The 23,339-nt window shown below is 35.9% G+C and overlaps 1 protein-coding gene across 22 annotated transcripts in view; it reads right to left on the reverse strand.

Annotated features, from left to right (window-relative positions):
- ERC1 (ELKS/RAB6-interacting/CAST family member 1) overlaps positions 1-23,339 on the reverse strand; it is a 539,792-nt gene that overhangs the window by 436,102 nt on the left and 80,351 nt on the right. For all 22 annotated transcript variants that reach the window (XR_005379702.1, XR_005379703.1, XR_005379704.1 and 19 more), the window contains exon 3: positions 11,096-11,512. Coding sequence is in view for 19 of the 22 variants with exons in the window: in XM_038576363.1 (XP_038432291.1) it covers positions 11,096-11,512 (417 nt within the window). In the remaining 3 variants the exon portion in view is untranslated. The remainder of the gene's footprint in view (positions 1-11,095; positions 11,513-23,339) is intronic.

The raw sequence follows: 23,339 nt of genomic DNA on the forward strand, positions 1-23,339 counted from the left end.
CTGCCCCTAGTTTCCTTCCACTTCCTCTGTCCATTCTCAAGAGAGCACCAGGGTAATCTTCATAAAGCATCAACAAATCATTTAACAGTTTAGTCTGCTTTGAATCCTTCACAGAATTTCCCATTCACTTCTCACTCTCTACCAAAGCAACATGTTCTGACCATAATGGATAGAAAACTGGCCCTCCTGTTGTAAACTATTTTAAAATTAGGTAAAATGCATGAAATAACTTTTCAGACGCTGGAAAACAAGCACATAGGTCTATGGTACTTGAAAGAAGGGAAACAAACACTGATGGTTCAGACTTACTATCCCATCTATGATGCAAGGAGAGGAAGCCCAAACAGAAAAGAGCAGTCATACAAATCTCAGAAGACAGATCAATGGATAAGACTCCTGAGACAGTGGAAACGTACAAAGCAGACTATCACAGAGAAGGAAGCCAGCCATAAAAGCAACAGTGTCTAATCTGACAGGGGTCCCCTTTGAGTCTCTGGCCAAACACTAAGTGTGTGCGCACAGGGCAAGATTCCACAATGTCAGACAAAGAACAATTGCTAGCAACAGAACTACCAGAGCGCTATGAGTTGAGCAACTACCTGAATTCACATGGGCCTGGGAAAAATTCTAGTTCCAAATAGCCAAAATAAGGAGAACATCATAGGAACCAGACAGGCCAAGTCTTAAAAGTTAACTAATTTATTCCTGAAAGAGGAAAGGCTATCTACATCAACCCTAATCGCATTTACAAGCCGGTCTTCTAAAGATCAAGTTAATCCACAATTTCACAAGGCAAAACCTTCATTAAGAGAGTAAAATCCAGAACACACTAATCCAGAAGAAAATCTCAACACATTAGTTCAAGCCATAATAATCTCTCACTTACATTAAAACAACAAACTCATCAGTTTCCTCTGAGCCTCTAGTTTGTCCACATTTAATCTATTCTCCATATTGTAAGCAAGAGATCAATTGGGCACACAGCAGATATTTAATAAAATTTATTCAGTAAAATGAGTGTAAAACTTTAAAAAGTATAAGCAAAAATAAAATGAATCCCTCTAATTGCAAATAATCTTCATCTCTTAATAAAATTCTATAACCTATACATTTTTCATTTGCTATTTCTTTTAAATTTTTTTAAAGATTTTATTTATTCATGAGAGACACAGAGAGAGAGACAGAGACAGAGACAGAGACAGAGACAGAGACAGAGAGGCAGAGACACAGGCAGAGAGAGAAGCAGCTCCCTGCGGGGAGCCTGATGTGGGACTCAATCCCAGGACCTCAGGATCATGACCTGAGCCAAAGGCAGATGCTCAACTGAGCCAGCCACCCAGGTGTCCCTCATTTGGTATTTCTGTATCAACTTGAAAATATTAAAACTGCATTTCTTTGAAATACCTCACAATTCAGGTAGTGAGGTAATTTTATCTGACTTCTTTCCCATTACCTAACTCCAAATAAGATAGATTTGCAAATGTGTTATGGTTAAACAATAAATTTCATTTTGAATCCTAGCAAGCATGTAAGTAAAACATAAAGAAAACAAATCCATTTGAACAAAAAAAATCCTCCTTTGCTAAGCAGGAACTAGGATGCATTTTAAACCATTCACAGGCATAAAGTTTTCCTGGTAAGACATCTGTAAAGCATATCACTTGTAACAAATTTCCATTCAGAGGGCTGCACCTTAAAACTCATTATGAACACACCTGGCAGTTGGTGAGATGACAAGCTCCCTTTCCCACTGAGTACATCAAGCCTCTGATTCTTGCACTATTAATAAAGAGAGGAGACTGGAAATAGAAATGAATGTACTATTCACATAAAAATAACAACTAGAATATTCTATTTGTTTGTTCTACTTCACTCCTTTGGCCTGAAATTTTTCTTTCAGAAACAATGAGAGTACAGGCAGAATTATCTGGATCTTGTTAAACTGTCCACTGTGGTAGACAACAGAAAATACGCTCACTTTCTCTCATTATTTTACCAAAGAGTAATGACTAATCTAGAGTTAGAAGACAAGTTAGGAATTTTCATATTTTTCTCTCTTTAGTAATTTCTTTTAAAAAGTCAGTCAACTTTTACTTACACAACAGAGAGAAAGGGGAATTTGTGACTGAATAGTAGTATTTATGTCTGAAAAAAATTGTTTTTCAAGTTTTAGGTTTTAGCCTCCAGCACTCTTGGCTCAAGGGTAGAAGCTCCAGATTGTGACACTCCTTCACAGATTCAATCCTCCCCACAAGTTCTGGGTTTACTGTACTCAAAACACAGAGGAGACAGAAATAAAAATGAGGAGGAGAATAAGCAGAAAGAATCCTCGCTGTTGTGTCTGTCAGACACCATTATACTTTAACCCTTTACCATCTCTAATGGCATTACTCTAGAAAACGTGATTTTCTTGTCAAAATGGAAATGGGCACAAATGACACAAGGAAAGAGGGAAGAATAACCTAAAAAAGGTATGCAACTATCTATATTTCCCAAAATCACTTTCAGAGCAACAAACTTCGGATCCCCTCTTTTTTTTAATTCTTCCTATGCTTTGTCTACTGTTTCTATTTTTTCTCTTCTCTCTTTTCTCTATCTTCTCTTACACTTTACACAACTGCCAATGATAACAATAGGTATTCCTCAGATATATTAGTTAGATTCAGAATTCCTAGCATAGAACCTTGTCAAATATTAGTGCTTTCAACTTCAAAGATTCCTGTAAACTCCAACATCATAGCAGTTATGATTAACAAGGTTTGTTGATTGAAATATTAGAGACAAAAACTAGCATGAATATAATGTTTTAAAACAAATTTATACTTTATTTACCACATCTACATTTTTAAAATTCAGAGCATATACAGGCATCAAATATATTATTTATTTGGCCTGTTGGGTATGTACATGGAATGCAGATGCAAAAAATTCCATTGCCAACTTGGTATGTTCTGCCAATAGACTGAGAACCCAAACTCGGGTCTCAAATTTTGGTGTATAACAGAATTACCTATAAAGCTTGTTAAAACTCTGTATGCTAAAGCCCCAAGAAGTGGCCAAGACAAGTCCTGACTATGGTTCAATATTTGTCCAATAAATGTCTTCACTCTTCTATCAACCAAAGGAAAAGTATTACAGTAAACAATATAAAATTTAACAATCAGCAGTCCCATAAAAATGTAATTTCAGTACAAACAAAATACGATGCTTAAACTTATTTTTTTCTTCTTTGGCTTTTATTTGGGGGAATTATTATCTGTTATCTACAGAACCATTTTCATAAACAAAATGGAAATCTAATCACAAAAACTATCAGATATGAATGCCATTATAATGTTACTGTATTTCATCAAATCTAAGATGCCATTGATTGTAGTAGATACCACTGTTTTATGTAATGGAAAGAAAGGGAAAAAAATACTTCCAAATAAATCATGACACAAAGCTTTATCATTCAAAATTTTTATTTTATACTGACTGTGAATTCTCTTCTACTTATTTAACTACAGTTTAATTATATATCATTTTGAACTGTTTTTATAACTTTCTCCATGCCAGTAACCTTGGTTTCAATGCCAATTCACCGCATATTACTGATGACATGTTGACCAACAATTAAAGTTAACATGAGAAATACCAACAATGTTCACACCCTCAACTAAAGTGGTAACAAAAGGAACAGGTACTGTCTGTGAAAGTACAAACAAATCCAGCACAACTACTGCCTCGCTGACAGACTGTGAGATGCCATCAAGGGTAAGATTTAACTCAATTCCATATTATTTAAATAAGAAAAACAGTGAGTCTTAGAATTGAAGAAATACTGATTTTTTTTTAAAAGATGGACAATAAGTCCAATAAATAACAAAACCTATGGACATCCTGGTGTTGCCAGCTCCCAATTCTTTTTGACTTTCTTGATATAATGTGCAATGGTCATTTCTTTTTTTTTTTTTTAAAGATTTTATTTATTTATTCATAGAGACACAGCTAGAGAGAGGCAGAGACACAGGCAGAGGGAGGAGCAGGCTCCATGCAGGGAGCCCGACGTGGGACTCGATCCAGGGTCTCCAGGATCACGCCCTGAGCTGCAGGCGGCGCTAAACCGCTGCGCCACGGGGGCTGCCCATGCAATGGTCATTTCAAGTCGCCACTCACCTAACCTAGATGAGAGCTGTTAAGTTTGTATTAGACTATCCTATTCACATTTGACTCTCCCTCCCCCACTCATTCTCAACACAACCAGAGTAAACTATAAAAGGCAAACTAGATCTTAACATTCCCCTGATTAAACACCGGAATGGATTCTTCTTGCACTTTGAGTATAACAGATGCATTTACCTGCAAGGATCATGAAGGCAAGTGCTTGCCTCCTAGAGGGCAGGTTTCCTTCACTATTTCCCAACTGCTCTGCACCTGGTTAGTGCCCAGTAAACATTGATGAATGAAAGGAATGTACTTGGCCCTGGCTACCTCTTCAACCTGTCATCTGATGCCAGCCTTCACCTTATACAATTTGCTTTTGCCCTCCAGCCATCTTGTTGAGCCCTCAAAATTCCTTCCTATCAGACCTTCTGAAACTGTTAACCTTTCTTCATGAAATTATTTTATCCAAATGCTCAGCAAGAGTTTCTCATTGTCTTTCTTCAGTTCTCCCTTATGGAGCACCACCTCAAAAATGCTTATTCTATTTACAGAAATGCCCTCCCCCAAACATAATTAGACTCCACCCAATCATGTAGTTCATCTCATAATTATCAGTTAACTGTCTCCCACCAGATTTTTAAATTCTAAGAAGGCAGAGTCCATGTGTGCTGACATGAAAAATGTATACCCCATGCTTATCCCTAGATCAAACACCTATCAGAAGCTCAACAGATATTTGTTGAATAATGAGAAAGGAAACACGGTACCAAGGGCCTCTTATTGTTTTAGAAACAATCTTTAGAAACAATCTTTATGTATTAGTTTAGCCAAGCTTTACTCCAAATTATCACTTTAACTTTTGTTAACTGTATTTTCTAACATACACAAATTTAATTCTTTAAGGTTTCTTACTATGGCAATGAAAGATTCTTTCCTATCTCAAGATTATATTAAAAGCTTTTGACTTAGGGATGCCTGGGTGGCTCAGTGGTTGAGCACCTACCTTCAGCCCAGGGTGTGATCCCAGAGTCCGTGGATCAAGTCCCACATCGGGCTCCCTGCATGGAGCCCACTTCTCTCTCTCTCTGCCTATATCTCAGCCTCTCCCTCTGCATCTCTCATGAGTAAATAATAAAATCTTTAAAAAAGAAAAAGCTTTTGACCTATATTTTCTTTTTCTTTTTTTATTTTTATTTAAAAAAATTTTTTTTACTTCGTCTAAAATTTAATTTGAAAGTATGACGCAATAACTATTTTCCAAATGGATGGCCGCTATTTCAAAACATCCATCATATACTGAAAACTGCATTACTTCTGGATTCCATTCTATTTCATTGATCTAGGTATCTATTGCTTTGCCAGTGCCACACATTTTAATAACATCGGGTTTAAAATATGTGCATCATGATCTGTTTAAGCAAGTGTTCCTACACTGTTCTTCTTGCAAATAAACAACAGTATCATTAGGACATGTTTCAAAATCATTCCCAACTGTGATTATGTTAAATTTACAGATTTAGGGTAAAGTGACATCTTTATATTAATATTTCTATCTATACTATAATGAAAACTTAGCCCAGCCTCTCCATTACCATTACTGATATTATGTATTCCATTTCCTTATCTAATTTCATGACCTAATACTTCCAAAATAATGTTAAACACTAATGAACAGTCATCTTTGATCTCTAACTTCAATGGGCATGAAGTATGTCCAGTATGTCACAGTAAGCTTGATGCTGTTAGTTTGAAATATGTTTATAAGATATCTGTATTATGTTATTATTTATTTAAATCTTATCATAAAAGTAACATTCAATTATTTTTAGTTCATTTTATTTTCAAAGAAAATGAAAATGTCAGCAACGTTTTTTTTTTTTTTGTCTGCAACATTTTATCTAATACCCTTGAAACAGTCATCAAATACCACAAGGTTCACTATTCCTTTTACCTAATACAAATTATAACTGTGTATGATATATTGAGGCATTCTGGTATTCCAGGAATAAACTCCTTTTGATTGGAGTCTTATCATTTTATCATAATGCTCACTCTATCTGCTAATATTTTATTTATAATACATATAACTGAATTCATAAGCAAAACTAGCTTTGGGATTTAATTTGTTTTGAAACCTTCATCAGTTTTTAGTACCTAGTGGTCACACCACGGGGGAAAAACCTCAAAACACTATACTTCCTATAAGTTTCAGGTTTAACTTTTTTACCTACATTTCAACTTACACAACTAACATTTCTTGAGTACCCACTATGTATTTGTTAGACACAAGCAAAATAAAGGTTTTTATAAAACATTTATCTTTGGTGGGATGCCTGAATGGTTCAGTCAGTTAAGTGTCTGACTGGATTTTGGCTCAGGTCATGATCTCAAGGCCCCGAGATTAAGCCCCACATCAGGCTCCATGCTTAAGGTTCTCTCTGCCACTTCACCTATCCTCAACCCCCCAAACTCACACACTCTCCTCCCAAAAAATAAAAATAAATAAAATCTTTTTAAAAATTTATCTTTGATGTAAAAGATTAAGTGAATGAGGTAGAAGCATACATGTAAATATAAATACATTATAATATGTTTGGTTCATCTACATATATGTATAGAGCTGCACAAGGAAAACTTTACAGAAGAACTGAAATTTGATCTAAGTCTTGAAGGTAAATAGAAACAGAAAAGAAAACAAGAATGCTAAACATTTTTATTTTTTCTTTTTCTTTTTTTTTTTTTTCTTTTTTTTTGACATTTGGTTCCAGGGGTACCTGGGAGGCTCAGCCAGTTAAGTATCTGATTCTTGATTTTGCTCAGGTCATAAACTCAGGGTTGTGAGATCAAGCCCTGCTTAGGGCCTCGTGCTCAATAGGGAGTCTGCTTCTTTCCCTCTCTCTACTTCTCATTCTGCCTCCCCCACTCATGCTCTCTTTCTCTAAAATAAGTAAATAAATCTTTAAGAAAAAGAATAACATTTGTTTCTGAAGCAGTCATTTCCACTTGCTCTTAAATAATTTTAATTCACATGACTGTTTCTCCTATAAAATGATGCTATTACTAATGGCAACTGGAATTGTGTGTTGGTATGACTGACAAGGCCTATATTTCTTTCTACATTACATACATAAGCGGGACTTAATATTTGTAGAGCTTGTTATTTGAAAATTGGTCTTAAATTCATTTTTCCTTCCCACTAGTTTTTCAAATTCATCATATCTGATTGTTCTCTGCCAGAATACTAATGTAGCTTTTTACAATCCTTAACTATTCACCACCTATTAACTCCAAAACTCAAAATTAAATACAATAAAAAAGAATGTGATCTCGCCACTTATGACAACATGGTTAGACCTTGAGGGTATTATGCTAAGTGAGATAAAGTGAGACAAATGCCATATGATCTTACTTATCTGTGGAATCTAAAAAACAAAATAAATGAAAAAGCAAAAAGCAGAAACAGTCCTGTAAATATAGACAACAAATTGATGGTTGCAAGAGGGGAGATGGGTCAGGGGGATAGGCAAAATGGGTAAAAGGGAGTGGAAGATACAGGCTTCCAGTTATGAAATGAATAAATCACAAGGATAAAAGATACAGCATAGGAAGTATAGTCAATAGTATTGTAATAGCATTGTACATTGACAAATGGTAGCTACACTCGTTGGTGAGCATAGCTCATTATATATAGAACTATCAAATCATCAATATTGTACGCTTGAAAATAGCATGACATTGTATGTCAACTCTACTTCAGTTTAAAATTTTAAATAAATAATGGTGCCTGATGGCTCAGTCAGTGAAGCCTCCAACTCTTGGTTTCAGCTTACATTATGATCTCAGGGTCATAAGATCGGGCCCCACATGAAGCTTGTACTCCGTGCAGAGCCTGCTTCAGATTCTCACTCCCTCTCCCTCTGCCCATCCTGCTCATGTGCTCTCTCAAATAAATAATCTTTTTTTTAAGATTTTATTTATTTACTCATGAGAGACATAGAGAAAGAGCAGAGACATAGGCAGAGAGAGAGGCAGGCTCCCTGTGGGGAGCCTGATACAGGACTCAATCCTGGTATCCTGGGATCACGCCCTGAGCCAAAAGCAGATGCTCAACACTGACCTACCCAGATGTCCCTAAATAAATAAATCTTTAAAGAAAAGAAAAGAAATAAAATAAAAATTTAAATAAAATAAATAATATAATAAAATTTTAAATAAATAAATGGGCATATCTCAAGATATTCAGAACAGAAGCACTATAAACATAATATTCAAAATTCACAATACTGACATAGATTTCATATTGCATGCTAAGATTATTACAACTTCTCTAACAGTGTTCTATGGCCAGGCCATAAAGTAAAGTAAACACATTCTATGCTGCTGGGAAGATAAACTGATCCAATCACTCTGGAAGTTAAGATTATTCCGTTTCAAAATGTACACACACTTTAAGCAAATTCATTTCTAGGAATTTATCCTAAACACAAAATTTAATGTACAGAGATGAATGACATTCAGTGACATACAGTTTTATAATACTAAAAATATAATATGGTCTAAATTTTCAACATTAAAAGGTATTCAAATAAATATAATGGAACTTTATAAATTCATCTGAAATTATAAAATTCCACATGTACCTGACAAAAGAAAGGTGGTCAAAACAAATTATTAAGAAAAGTGGGTGACATTGCATTATGCATACATGCACTAATATAGTAGCCACTAGCTGCATGTAGATAATTTAAAATTGATTAATTATATTTAAATAGAATTTAAAATTCAGTTCCTCAGTCATAGCCACATTTCAAGGGCTCAATAGGCACATGTGACTAGTGGCTACCATAATGAACAAACAGATACAAAACATTTTCATCATCACAGAAAGTAATATCAGATAATACTAATGGATAGCATTCTATCTTTTTAAGATTTACTTATTCATTTGAGAGAGAGAGAGAGCACAAGCAAGCACATGCAAGGTGGGATGGGGTAGAAAGAGAGAATCCCAAGCAGACTCCCCACCAAGCGCACAATCCTGAGATCATGACCTGAGCCAAAAACAAGAGTCAGATGCTTGGGGCACCTGGGTGGCTCAGTGGTTGAGCATCTGCCTTTGGCTCAGCGAGTGATCCCGAGGCTCTTGGATCGAATCCTGCATCAGGCTGCATGCAGGGAGCCTGCTTCTCCCTCTGCCTGTGTCTCTGCCTCTTTCTGTGTATCTCTCATGAATAAATAAATAAAATCTTAAAAAAAAAAAAAAAAAAGACAGTCAACCTTCTGAGCCACCCAGGCGCCCCTAGTATTCTATCTTTCTAAAGAAAAGAAAGATAGAATGTATACATAATAAAAATGATCACTTATACATATATAGTATATATATTGCACATATGTATATTATGCATTATAAGTACGAACATATACAACATACAATTATATACATTGTATATATATGTATATATATGCATGTGTGTATATGTATATATACACACACAATAGTTATCACTAGGTAATGATACCTGGGGTTTTTATTTTTCCCTAATCTATTTTCTAATTTTACTACAATAACCTACAGTGATTTTACTGTGTAACAAAATCATGTTTTTAAAAAATTCAGAATTTCCCCTTTATCAAAACTAAAATGTCCTCACTGTTAATAAATATTTCAGATTTTTTAAAAAATATTTTATTTATTTATTCATGAGAGACACAGACTGAGAGAGAGGCAGAGACACAGGCAGAGGGAGAAGCAGGCTCCATGCAGGGAGCCCGATGTGGGACCTGATCCCGGGACTCCAGGATCACACCCTGGACCCAAGGCAGGCACTAAACAGCTGAGCCACCTAGGGATCCCCGAAACATTCCAGACTTTTTACAAAAGGAAAAGTTATAGAACTTCAAAATTAGAAATATCCTCTTAAAGTTGCTATTTTGCTATTCTGGGAATATTCCATTTTTTTAACTCTTTCCTCATATTTCATTTAGTCTGGTACTAACACGTTCTGAGATTTTTTTTCCTTACCCAAATGGTTGAAGTCTCTGATCACACATAGAGAATTATAGCTGTCAACTTTTTAATGCAAGATGAATTTTTCATTTTTAATTTCTTAAAATCAATCATTATCTAAAAAAGTGAAAAATTATCAACAGTCACAGTGGTCAGCTAAAGTCTGAGTTTCCTCTACAAAAAGCAAATGCAGTGTGTCTCTATATCATTCTTTCTCACTGTGCCTCCGTGGCAGCAAATGATTTTTACTATATATCTTTAATAGCAAAACAAGTCTCCATGGAAACCACAGGGCAAACATCCATTACTACTGTCAAGGACTATACAAGCACACCTAAACTGAGGTAACCACTTACTTTCTCGTAGAAATATTCTAAAATTGGGCAGCCCCGGTGGTGCAGCGGTTCGGCGCCGCCTGCAGCCCGGGGCGTGATCCTGGATACCCTGGATCAAGTCCCATGTCGGGCTCTCTGCATGGAGCCTGCTTCTCCCTCTGCCTGTGTCTCTGCCTCTCATACTCTCTCTGTGTCTCTATAAATAAATAAATAAAATCTTAAAAAAAAAAAAAAGAAATATTCTAAAATTAAATAATAGATACTCTGATTCTGGTTTTGTTCATAAAATTCTGGTTTTATGAACACATCAAGAAGTGAGTAACAACGAACATTCTGTGCCCCTCTCGCAACAAAGTGAGTATACAGAAACCAAATGGGGGCTGGTGGAGACCCAGAAAGTTAGTAAGCCAGTATATATACCAGTCAATGCCATTTCGTGCAAGAGAGCAAATCAGAATAGAAATCAGTGAAGCACTTAAATACCAAAGAAGAAATTCTCTCCACTAACTCAGTAGAACATATAAATTTATCTAAGCCAAGATGCTGACTAATCAGTGGGAAAAAAAGACAATCAGTAAGTCTTAACACCAAAAACTCAGTCACTCACCTCTCTCAACATACTGTTCTCTTTTTCCTTCTGCTCTAAAAGGCTCTCTAGGTGGTGCACGTGCATCTCTGCCTCTGCCAGTCGTCTTGTTCTCTCGTGGTCTTCTTCAGTAGCCTTAGCAGAAAGCCCTTTGCTCTGCAACATCTCCAGAAGTTTCTTGATGGATTCATCCCGAGCATTTAGGGTTTGCTTCTGAGTCTCAATACGCAGCTCCATTTCCTCCAAAGTCTTTCGAAGGAGGAACAGCTCTTTAGCCTGCCGCTCGTGCTCAGCATGTAGCCTCTGAAAGTTCTCCTCAGTCAGTTCTGTCACACAAGGTTCACCAGTCCTACTGCTACTATCTTGCTGAAAGAGCTGGTTCAAGTCCCTCTGGATCCGCAATTCATCCTGGAGAGCCTGGATTGTCATTTGCATGTGCTAGAACCAAGACAAAAGAGAAAAACCCAAATCAGCTTTCCATCTCAAGTAGAAAAAAAAGAAGCAGATTGGGAAAGCCACAAAGTAGCTACCACAGCTCTCAGAAACCTGAATAAATTAGGATTCACATTATTCTGTTTTACACTGTCTTAAAAAATGATTGAGATAATCTATAAAATCTCAGTTACTTAACATGTGTTTACTCCCAACAGGAAATAAGATAAGTATGGCAGCTCCTCCTTTTGCATAAGCCATGACAAAATATATTATTCCAAATCAATAGAATGTATTACATAGAATTAAAGGGGAGGGGAGGAAAGAAGAAGAGGAAATCTACAGGAATACAAATACATCATATAAAAGTTTAATCGAAATGGGTGTCTGGATGGCTCAACTGACCATCCAACTCAGGTCATGGAACTCAGGGTTGTGAGATCCACTTAAGATAACCCACTCAGCAAGGAGTCTGCTTGAAATTCTCTCTCTCTCTCCCTCTCCCTCTGTCTCATGTTTGTGTATGCTTTGTCTCAAATTTTTTTAAAACGTTTCATCAGGGATCCCTGGGTGGCTCAACGGTTTGGCGCCTGCCTTTGACCCAGGGTGTGATCCTGGAGACCCAGGTTCAAGTCCCACATTGGGCTCCCTGCATGGAGCCTGCTTCTCCCTCTGCCTGTGTCTCTGCCTCTCTCTCTCTCTGTCTCTCATGAATAAATAAATAAAATCTTAAAAATAAATGAACAAATAATAAAAAAATTAAAAGTTTAAAAAAAGTTTCATCAAAAAATACAAAGGATATCAAAACACAAAATGACTTTTAAGGACTTAAATTCACACATTAAATAATTCTAATGTTTAATGAGTAGTATCTACATGCCAAATTGTGCCAAGCACTTTTTGTGTGTTAATTCATTTAATCTTCATGACACATGTACTATTATTTTGATTTTATGGATGATGACACTAGTCTTACAGAGATTTAAGTAACTTGCCCAAGATCACACAGTAAATGATGGAGCTGTCACTGAAACCAAAGCTATTCTCCCAGCCCAACTGAAACTAGTACTACCCAGAGAAAATAACTTCAAGCTTTCAAAAGGTGCGGGGAGGGGAAGAGGACAGACTACAGAATTTTTTTTTTTCTGAGCTTTTCATACAAAGATAATGATATAGATGAACAATTACATGAAGATGTTAATGCAGATAAACTACAAAATGTCTGGGAGGGCATATCTTTAGCCTGTACTCCCCAATGAAGGTATATGAACCTTTAATCTGAATGGAAAACTGCAGCACATTATACAAGGATTCTAAAAGTGTATCACAAGAATCATATTTTTAAAAATGAAGAAGCAACAACAAAATCACTCCTTGTATTGAAGGTATTTAAGGACTGGCAGTGTGCCACAGTGGAAAAAACACTAACCTACAATCAGAAGACATGAGTTTTAGTGCCAGCTCTCACACTAACTGCTATGCAATGTTAGACGCAATGCCACTTTCTGCATTTCAGATTTCCTCATATTTAAAAGTAAATAAGGATTTAAACACCTGCACCATCTTTTCAGAGTTAATAATATTGTGGAAATCTTTGTAGTTTATATTTTAAAACACATATTGAAAAAATTTGGCAGACTGCAAAATAGCAGGGTAGTAAACATCTCAAATTATCTGGCAAGGGTACAAAGGTGTACATACAAAGATACTCATTCTTGTTTATCATAGTGACAAAATTAGATAAAACCTAAACAGATATTAATAGATGATGAGTAAATGAGAAATGCCCACATAGTTTAATACTATGCAACCGTAAAAAAAATAAAATAAAATAACAATGCAGATTTATATTTACTGCTTGAAAACTATGGTCATAATATATTAAGTGTAAAAAAGCAGACTTCACAATATCAAGTTTAGGATGATCTCAATTCTAATTTTTAAAAGAGTATATATACATGCAGAGAAAAGTGTAAAAGAATATAAACAATTAGCAATAACTATCTCTGGGTATGGATAGCTCTTACATTTCTCTTCATACTTTTCTATACTAACTAACCATGTAATCCTTTTATAATTTAAAGAAAAAAACCTTTTTACCAAAAAATAAAAGAAACAGACCTCAGAGATGTCTGCTTTGGTGCAGAACACCATGTTCAATTTACTATCACTTACATTAAAAGGGAGGAATATTTACTATTTACTATAAATAAAAAATGACTTATAAGAAATAAAAATATTTCTGAAAAGATACACAAGAAATAATTTTTTAAAAAATGTAAAACTGGGGACGCCTGGGTGGCTCAGTGGTTGAGCGTCCGCCTTTGGCTCAAGTCATGATCCTGGGATCTGGGACCGAGTCCCGAATCAGGCTCCCCACAGGGAGACTGCTTCTCCCTCTGCCTGTATTCTGGTCTCTCTCTCTCTCTCTCTCTCTCTCTCTGTCTCTCAGGAGTAAATAAAATCTTTCTTTTTTTAAAAGATTTTATTTATTTATTCCTGACAGACACGGGGGGCGGGGGCAGAGACACAAGGTAGAGGGAGGAACAGGCTCCATGTGGGGAGCCTGATGTGGGACTCGATCCTGATCCCAGGTCTCCAGGATCAGGCCCTGGGCTGAAGGCGGCACTCAACCACTGAGCCACCCGGGTTGCCAATAAAATCTTTAAAAAACAACAAAAAAAGCAAAACTAGAGGGCCGGTGGGTGACTCGGTTGGGCATCTAACTCTTTTTTTTTGGGGGGGGGGGGGCATCTAACTCTTACTTTCAGTTTGGGTCATGATCTCAGGATAATGAGATCGAGCCCTGCAATTAGCTCTATGTTGGGTGTGGAGCCTGCCTGGGATTCTCTCTCTTCCTCTCCCTCTGCCCTTCCCTATCTAACTCTCTAATAAAAAAACAAATTTTTTTTTAAAAAAAAGTAAAACTAGAGTAGTTGAGAGACAACTTGTAAAAACACTTTACTAGAAATTTATTCTATTCCTTTGTAAATTCAGTTAATTTTTTTTAACTGTAATATAATTGACATTAAAATTTTTTTAGTAACAGCTTTACTGAAATACAATTCACATACCATAGAGTTCACCTGTTTTAAGTGTACAATTCAGTGGTTTTCAACATAGTGAAAGTTCTACATCAAACACTACTGATTCTAGAACACTTCCATCACCCCTTAGAGAAATCCTATGCAATTAGCAATCGCTTCCCATCTTCTCTCCTCCCAACCTTCCTCTTGAATTTGAACTAAACAGAAGTACTACCCACTCAAAAATTAAATTTAAAAAATGTCTATAATATATTTCAAACTTAAAAAAGAGTGAAATTCTAATATGCTACAACACGGAGGAAACTTGATCGTGCTAAATAAATCAGCCACAAAAGACAAATATTATATGATTCCACTTACATGAGGTATCTAGAGTAGTCAAATTTATAGATGCAGAAAGTAGAAGAGAGGCTGCCAGGACCTGGAAAAAGTGGGGGTTGGGGATGGGTAGTCACTGTTTAACAGATATGAAGATTCATGTTCTACAGGATGAAATGAGTTCTAGAGATGGATGGTGGTAATGTTTGCACAACAACATATGTACTTTATGCCACTGACTATACATCTGAAAAATAGTTAAGATGGTAAATGTAAGATGTATTTTACAACAATTAAAAAATGAGGAAAAAATTAGGCCTGCCATAAAATTCCAATGTATAGATATTGAATAATTTATTTATGACTACTGATAAATATTTAGGTCGGTTTTCACTATTAGAACAGGTACCTTCATGTGTATCTTTGTACATGTATCCCAATTTTTCCTGGGGATAAATTCTCAAAGGCAGAACTGCTAAATTGGAGGATATGCAATTATAATTTTGATATATATTACAAATTATCTCTAAAAGTGTCTGTATACACTTAAACTTACACCAAATGACACCTGGGAATGCCCATTTCCCACACATTTGAAAATTCTGGGTACTTCTTTTACTGGTATTTCTTGAATTATAAGCATGGTTGACTATCCACATATTTACCAGCACCTTATATTCCTTCCCTTGTGACTCATCTGTTCTTGTTCTTTGCCCATTTTGTTATTTTTCTAAGTGGATTAAATAACTGTTGCCTGCTGTGTATGTTACAAATATATTGCCAAGTCTGTCATTTTTCTTTTAACAAAGTTTATGCTGACTATTACAGATTTTTTTTTTAAGTGCAAATATATCAGCTGTTTCTTTCATCATTCCTGGTTTTTCTATTATGTTTAGGAAATAGTGAATTTTCAACTCTGGTAATCTTCAAACTTTTGAAAAGCTTTCTTTCTTACCAAGAATAAACTTATAATAAAATTATCATTGGATGCCTGGGTGGCTCAGCGGTTTGGCGCCTGCCTTCAGCCCAGGGCATAATCCTGGAGCACCAAGATCGAGTCCCACATTGGGCTCCCTGCATGGAGCCTGCTTCTCCCTCTGCCTGTGTCTCTACCTCCTCTCTCTCTGTCTCTCATGAATAAATAAATAAAATCTTTAAGAAAACAAAATAAAATTGTCAGATACTTTCATTCAGGAACTAGATTTTTTAAATGCATTTAACTGTCAGAATCTGTAAAGATTCTTAACAGTTGTTAAGAGCTCAAAATCCAGGGATCCCTGGGTGGCTCAGCGGTTTAGCGCCTGCCTTTGGCCCAGGGCGTGATCCTGGAGTCCCGGGATCGAGTCCCGCGTCAGGCTCCCGGCATGAAGCCTGCTTCTCCCTCTGCCTGTGTCTCTCTCTCTCTGTCTATCATAAATAAATAAATAAATCTTTAGGCGAAAAAAAAAGAGCTCAAAATCCTTAATAAAAAGATATGCAAAGTGTTAATAATTATCTGAGGACTATGATCAATCCTAGTTTCCTTCTTTACTTCTGGAAGTCAAAAAACCCAGATAAAGTCTGAGTAAATTTATCCCAATGGAAATTATCCGAAGTCAAAGTCAACAATGAACCTGATTTCTAGGTACAACTGTTCTTCCTTTCCTTCCTTTCCTTCCTCCTTCCTCCTTTCAAGTCAGGAGAAACAGATGCTGACTACAGATAACAGCCTCACATATACTTCAGCACTTATGGTTAAATTTACTGTGGCAATTATCATTTTGGAGAATAAATACAGCTACTACTTCTTCACCTCTGCTTGCACCCATTGTACTATGAAACAAACAAAACGATGGTCTAACTGGTAGCCTACAAAGCTACACAGCAATTTTCTCCACTGAAATAGGAATCAACATCCCTACTTTAGACTACATTCAAACTAGCTTTACTTTATAAAAAATTCTTGCCAACTCCCTTGGGAGAAGAAAGAAGCAGCGGGCTAGAAGCCAGGCTACTCCTTCTCCAGCATAATCATACAGATGATAAAATGAGTAAACCTGCACATCTCAGACATTTATAATGATTAACCAAAAACAGATATATTGAATTTAGTGGAAAGATCTTGGTTCTAAGACATTAGCAGAATTTCTATTTGAGAATTCTGCTAATGACACTCTCCAAAACAATCTCACACTTCTCACATTCCAAATGCTAGACCAACACTTACCATTTTCACTCTGACATTCAGTTGATCTGGAAAGACTGGTAAAGTAACTGCTTAAAATTTACTCCAAGGATTGTGCTATAATTATGCCACGCTATATCTCAATGAAATGAGAGGATACTGTGAACAACAGTAATGAAAATTCTTTTTTTAAAAAGATTTTATTTATTCATGAGAGAGGCAGAGACACAGGCAGAGGGAGAAGGTTCCCCGCAGGGAGCCTGATGCAGAACTCGATCCCAGGATCACGACCTCAGCCAAAGGCAGACACTCAACCACTGAGCCACTCAGATGCCCCTAGTAATGAAAATTCTTAAATCTCTGACAGGGACTATGTCTTTTATTAGAAAAAATACATCTATATGCAAAAACTACAAAGAGATCACAACCCTTCATACAATATATTTTAGATAAATATCAAAAACTCCCATGAGGCAGAACTTCCCAAATATAATCTTCAGTTTCTTGGAACAACAGAACACTTTAGTACAGTTTATCCTGATTTCTAAAATGACAGAACTTTGTAGTCTAGAGCTATTTTTACTTAGAAAAAAAATACAGTAGTCCCCCCACTTTTCCACAAGGAATATGTTCCAAGACCCTCAGTGGATGCCTAAAACTATGGATAGTACCAAATCCTATATACCCTATGTTTTTTTCCAATAATACATACCCATGTTAAAATTTAATTTACAAATTAGGCATAGTAAGAGATTAACAAAAAAAACTACAATAAAATATGCTGTAATAAAAGTTATGTGACTGTGATCTCTCTCGCTCTCAAAACACTTCATTGTACTGTATTCAACCTTTTGGTGATGATGTGAGATGATAAAATGCCTATGTGACAACCTAAAGTAAGGTAAATGACTCAGGCACTGTGAGGTAGTGTTAGGCTATTAAGTGACCTTCCAACAGTAAGTTAGAAGGAAAAAGAGGTCTGCTTCTGGACTGCCAGTGAGCACCAGTAACTGAAACCACAGAAAGCAAAACCATATAAAGGGGGTACCACTGTATTATGGGTACAAGAACATGGTCATCATTACAAACAATACATCATGGAGAACTCTATGCACTATTTGTCAAGATGACCAGTTAGAAAAAGTGCCAGTATTGCACCATATTATGTTAAATTAAGAACATTTTTTTCTGAATCATGTAAATGTATACATTAAGTAACTTTACCCATGTAAGATGCAAAACAGCTTATGATTACTCTTACTGAAGTCATCTGAGTAAAGCTTACAGCTTCCTTAGGCTATATGAAGTTCTACTCTGTACCATCACATTACTATCCAAAATACATAACACAATCCTAACAAAAAATGTTAACTATATACCCTAGATTTATTCGTGTTGTGTCTGTTATTTTTTTTTTAAGTAATCTCTACACCCAATGTGGCATTTGAACACACAATCCTGAGATCAAGAGTCACATGCTCCACTGACTGAGCCAGGCAAGCACCCCTAGATTTATTCATGTTTGATCCAAAGCAAAGCATATTCAGATAATCAAGAGTCAACAAGAATCTTTCATACTTTTAGTTCTATACAAAGCACATAGAGTTCTTGTCCAAAAATAAAGCTTAGAAATTGATAAAACACAATAGTTACACAGACACACTCACTCACTGGCACTACCCTGTTACAAATTTTAAATTAAGAACAATATGCAGGATGCTTGAGTGGTTCAGTGGTTGAACGTCTTCCATCAGCTCAGGGCATGCTTCCGGGATCCTGGGATGGAGTCTCATATCCGGCTCCCCCACAGGGAACCTGCTTCTCCCTCTGCCTGTGTCTCTGCCTCTCTCTGTGTGTCTCTTATGAATAAATAAATAAAATCTTAAAAAAAAATTAAGAACAATATGCAACATGGTTCTGTCAGCTCTGTAATGTTTGCTTGACCTTATTATGAGAGGTATGAATTCACATAGCTTCTTTCCTGGCAAGTTGGCCTACAATAAACCATGTACACTTGAGAGGATGTGGATAAACAACAATTTATTACTGTGGATTTGTTCCTTGGTAATTGTTTTGTGTATCTTCCCATAAATATGGTAATCTGTTTATATCCTTTTGTATATGACAGACACTAAATTGGGTAGAAAAATAAATGGACAGTTTTTCTGAACAGGACTACTGATTTAAAAAAAAAAAACAATATTCAGGAGAGAAGTGGAACACATACATGTAAAGCACTCATTCTACATGCAATATATTCAAATGAAATTTGGAACCTATTAGAGAGGACTATGAATAGATTCATGAATCTTTAATATGAAAAGATAGTATTCTAATTTCTATCATTTTAGAAGGAAGTTGGTGAGTAATTTAATCAGTCTGAATCTCAGACACTGAGACAGTGGGAGAGTCTCTAAGGTAATTCATTTTTTCTAATCATCAACTTACTATTCTTTCAGTTGATGATAAGGATTTATTTTCTGTGTAGCAAATATTAAACCAAAACCAAGTTCTCAGGCTAACACCAGCAAAAGATACACTACAATGCAAGAAACAACCACATAGAATTCAAATGGATATATTAAAATTGTTTAACCTTCTTACCCACTTACTTTGAGCTGATTCTCCTCTAAAAAAAAAGACAGTCAAGAAAATGAACGGGCAATTATACTAAAAGTCTAGCAGCTACTCTTTGCTACTGAATCCAGGAAATATTAGAACATCTATCTTTACCCTAGTACAACCTAGACTGGAAGTTAAAGAATAAGTGAAAATGCTATCAAAACAGAGAAATCCTAAGGTCAAAATATAGTTGACCCTTGAATGAACAACATGGGTTTGAACAGCCTGGGTCCACTTATACATGGATTATTTTCAATGAACAGAACAGTACTATAAATATAAACACATTTTCTCTTCTTCATGATTTCCTTAATAATATTTTCTCTTCTCTTCCTTGCTTTAAGAACACGGTGTATAAAACATACAACATACAAAAAATATGTAATTGACTTTTTATTTATCAGTACAGCTTCTAGTCAACAGAAGGCTATTAATAGTTAATTCTGGTGGGAGTCCAAAGTTATATGCAGATTTTCAACTATACAGGGAACTGTGCTCCTAACCCCCACATTCCTCAAGGGTCAACTGTACATTTTATATCTTATGGCCCCAATAATTCAAGTAACAATAAATCGTTTTTAGTACAAGTCCTAGAAATTCCAAATAACCTTAAGTTACGTAAATTGCCATACTATTTATTATCTAGCCCTTCATCTCTATTTACGTGTAGTCTCTTCTGCCGTTTCCCTCTTTCACTCCCAGTTAAATCCTACCTGTCCTTTCATTCTTAGCTCAGGCATTATTCTATCCTCTAGAAATCCTGTTCTGACTTGCCAAACTGAACGACAGAAAAGGGTAAGAAGGAATTGGTAAAGGAAGTACAGAAAGGGTAGTACCCCAAACCAGAAATTATAACAGTAAAAATGTCATGCTAAGCAATATCGGGACTGGAGAGATTCATTTCATTATAAATAACATCCAAATAATTTTTTTTTAAAAATCTCAAAAGTAAAATTGACCAACAAAGGGATCCTATAACAAACACTTCCATAAATGTTTAACTTGAGAACACGCAGCAGTTAATCCAATGACAGAACTACAAGAGACCAAAAAGATACTGTTCATTCCAGCAGCATTTCAAGTATCAAATTCACTTCTTTATTCATTCTCTACAACACAACCCAAAAGTTGCAAACACCTGCAAAAAAGGTAAATGAGGTTAACAAACTCCTCAAATTTAGTCACTGAAATACTGGTATGTGAATCAAAAAGAAAGAAAAAAAGAACAAAGAGTCAGGTGATATCTATCAGCTATGAAAGTGATAACAGCTAATCCTGGCAATGCTGCTTTGGGGAGTAGATTTTGCTGAATGAATGAAGCGACCAGCTTGGTGATCTGAAGGGAGTCCCTGCTGACATTCAGCTGCAGCACACAACATAAAGCTGACAGGGCTGATGTCTGTGTCCCACAGAGCTATGTCAACACTGAAGTCACTATGTACCCACAGCTGATCAGAAACTATAGAATTTCTCTCTCCCCCCCCCCACCTTCTTTTCTAGAGAAAGAAAAGCAGCAAGGAAGACTGATACTGAGTACGGAGATCACGACTTTAGTCTTACAGAAAAACAATCATGTACATTGCTATTGCTTAAGATGCTATCACATACACCATCACCAAAAAATTTTAAATTGAGAGGAAGCTCAAAAATTATTTACATAATTAATAATTAATTCTCTCTGGAGAAAACAACATAAAACATATACAAAGAACATCAGTAAACCAGAATAAACCAACCAAAATCATTCACATCTTATTTCAATACTTAGATTTTTACTAAACGTGCTTCCCTACAAAAATCAAACTATTAAGCAAATCAGAATGAAACTGACTACACTAGGCAGCACTCTACTACAGAAATACTAAAAACAAGTGTAATCAGATGAGAAGATGAAAGGTATCAGAATTAGAAAAAATGAACAGTCATTATACAAAACTATACGATGAAAACAGAAAAAAATACAAGATACCAGTATCATTAAGAGTTCAGCAACCTGGTAAATGTAAGATTAACATGTAAAATTTAACTGCATTTCTCTACACAAGAACAAATCTTTCAAAAGTGTAATTAAAAAGAGAAAGAGAAACTTGATAAGAACAAAAGGCATCTGGGAATAAAAATACGAACAATAACAACTGTATAAAAATACAAAGCTTTTATAGATAAAATCATAAATCTTTACTGAAAAGTAACTGAGATATATTTACTGCTCACGATCTTTTAATATTCTCCATGGCAATCATCAAATAAGGTATGACTAAGATTCTTACACGTGCTTCTGTAAAAATAGAATAAAACAGGATAAAAAAATCTTTAAAAATTAATGAAAACTTTTTGAAAAATGACGAAAGAAATGAATTGGGTAGTAAACAGCATAAAAATTGCTTCATGATTTAGCAGCACTGTGACGTACAAATAAGAACACCAGATAGATCTTCATGGGGTATTTAAAGGGAAATAAATTTGTTTTCCTGACTCCCATCAATTCTATCATATAAACCCCAAAACATACATTTGTTACCATTATTTTCAAACAAGTATTTAACTCCTGTATCCATATTTGCAGAAAGTTTACTTACGACATATTTTCAATTCAAATACTTAGGCCTATATTTACAAAATCTTTCATCATCACATCGACTGCATACATTTAGCTAAAAGATATTTAGACACTATGTTAGAAAGCACACTTGATAAAATTAAAACCTGACACATTGGACTTAATCAAAATTACAATTTTATCAAAATTTTTATCAAAGTGACCATTATAAAAATAAACTGGCAAGCCACATACTGGGAGAAATACCAACTGTCAAAGGACTCATACCCTGAATATATAAACAACTCCTATAACACAAATAAAAACACACAGGCTAATGCCTTAAAAATAATGAGTGAACGTGGGATGCCTGGGTGGCTCGGTGATTGAGAGTCTGCCTTCAGCTCAGGGCATGATCCCAGGTCTGGGGATGGAGTCCCACATCCGGCTCCCTGCGAGAAGCCCACTTCTCCCTCTACCTATGTCTCCTGCTTCTCTTTCTGTGCCTCTCATGAATGAATAAATAAAATCTTAAAAAAAAAAAAAAAAGAGTGAAAGATACACTTTAAAAAAGGAAGATATGTAACTAGCCAACATACAAATGAAAAAGTGACCAATATCATTAGTAATTACAAAAATGAAAAAATCAGAATGAGATACCATCACACACCCACTAGAATAGCTCAAATGTAAATACCACCAATGTTAGCAAGATGTAAAGTGACCAGAATGTGAAATTATACCAATACTCTGGAAATCAGTATGCCAGTTTCTCATGAAGTTTTTTTCTTTTTTTTTTTTTAATGTATTTATTTGAGAGACAGAGCATGAGCCAGGGGGAGGGGCAGAGGGAGAAGGAAAAGCAGACTCCCCATTGAGCAGGGTGCCCAATGTGGGGCTCAGTCCCACGACCTTGAGACCTGAAGGACCTGAACTGAAGGCAGATGCTTAACTGACAGAGTCACCCAGGTGCCCCAGCCAGTTTCTCATAAAGTTAAACATGTATCAGGATGCCTGGGTGGCTCAGTGGTTGAGCATCTGCCTTTGGCTCGAGGTGTGATCCCACAGTCCAGGATTGAGTCTGCATTGGGCTTCTCGCAGGGAGCCTACTTATCCCTCTGCCTCTGTCTCTCTCTCTCTGTG

This window comes from Canis lupus, chromosome 27 (assembly GCF_011100685.1).
Source record: "Canis lupus familiaris isolate Mischka breed German Shepherd chromosome 27, alternate assembly UU_Cfam_GSD_1.0, whole genome shotgun sequence".
Classification (NCBI taxonomy): domain Eukaryota; kingdom Metazoa; phylum Chordata; class Mammalia; order Carnivora; family Canidae; genus Canis; species Canis lupus.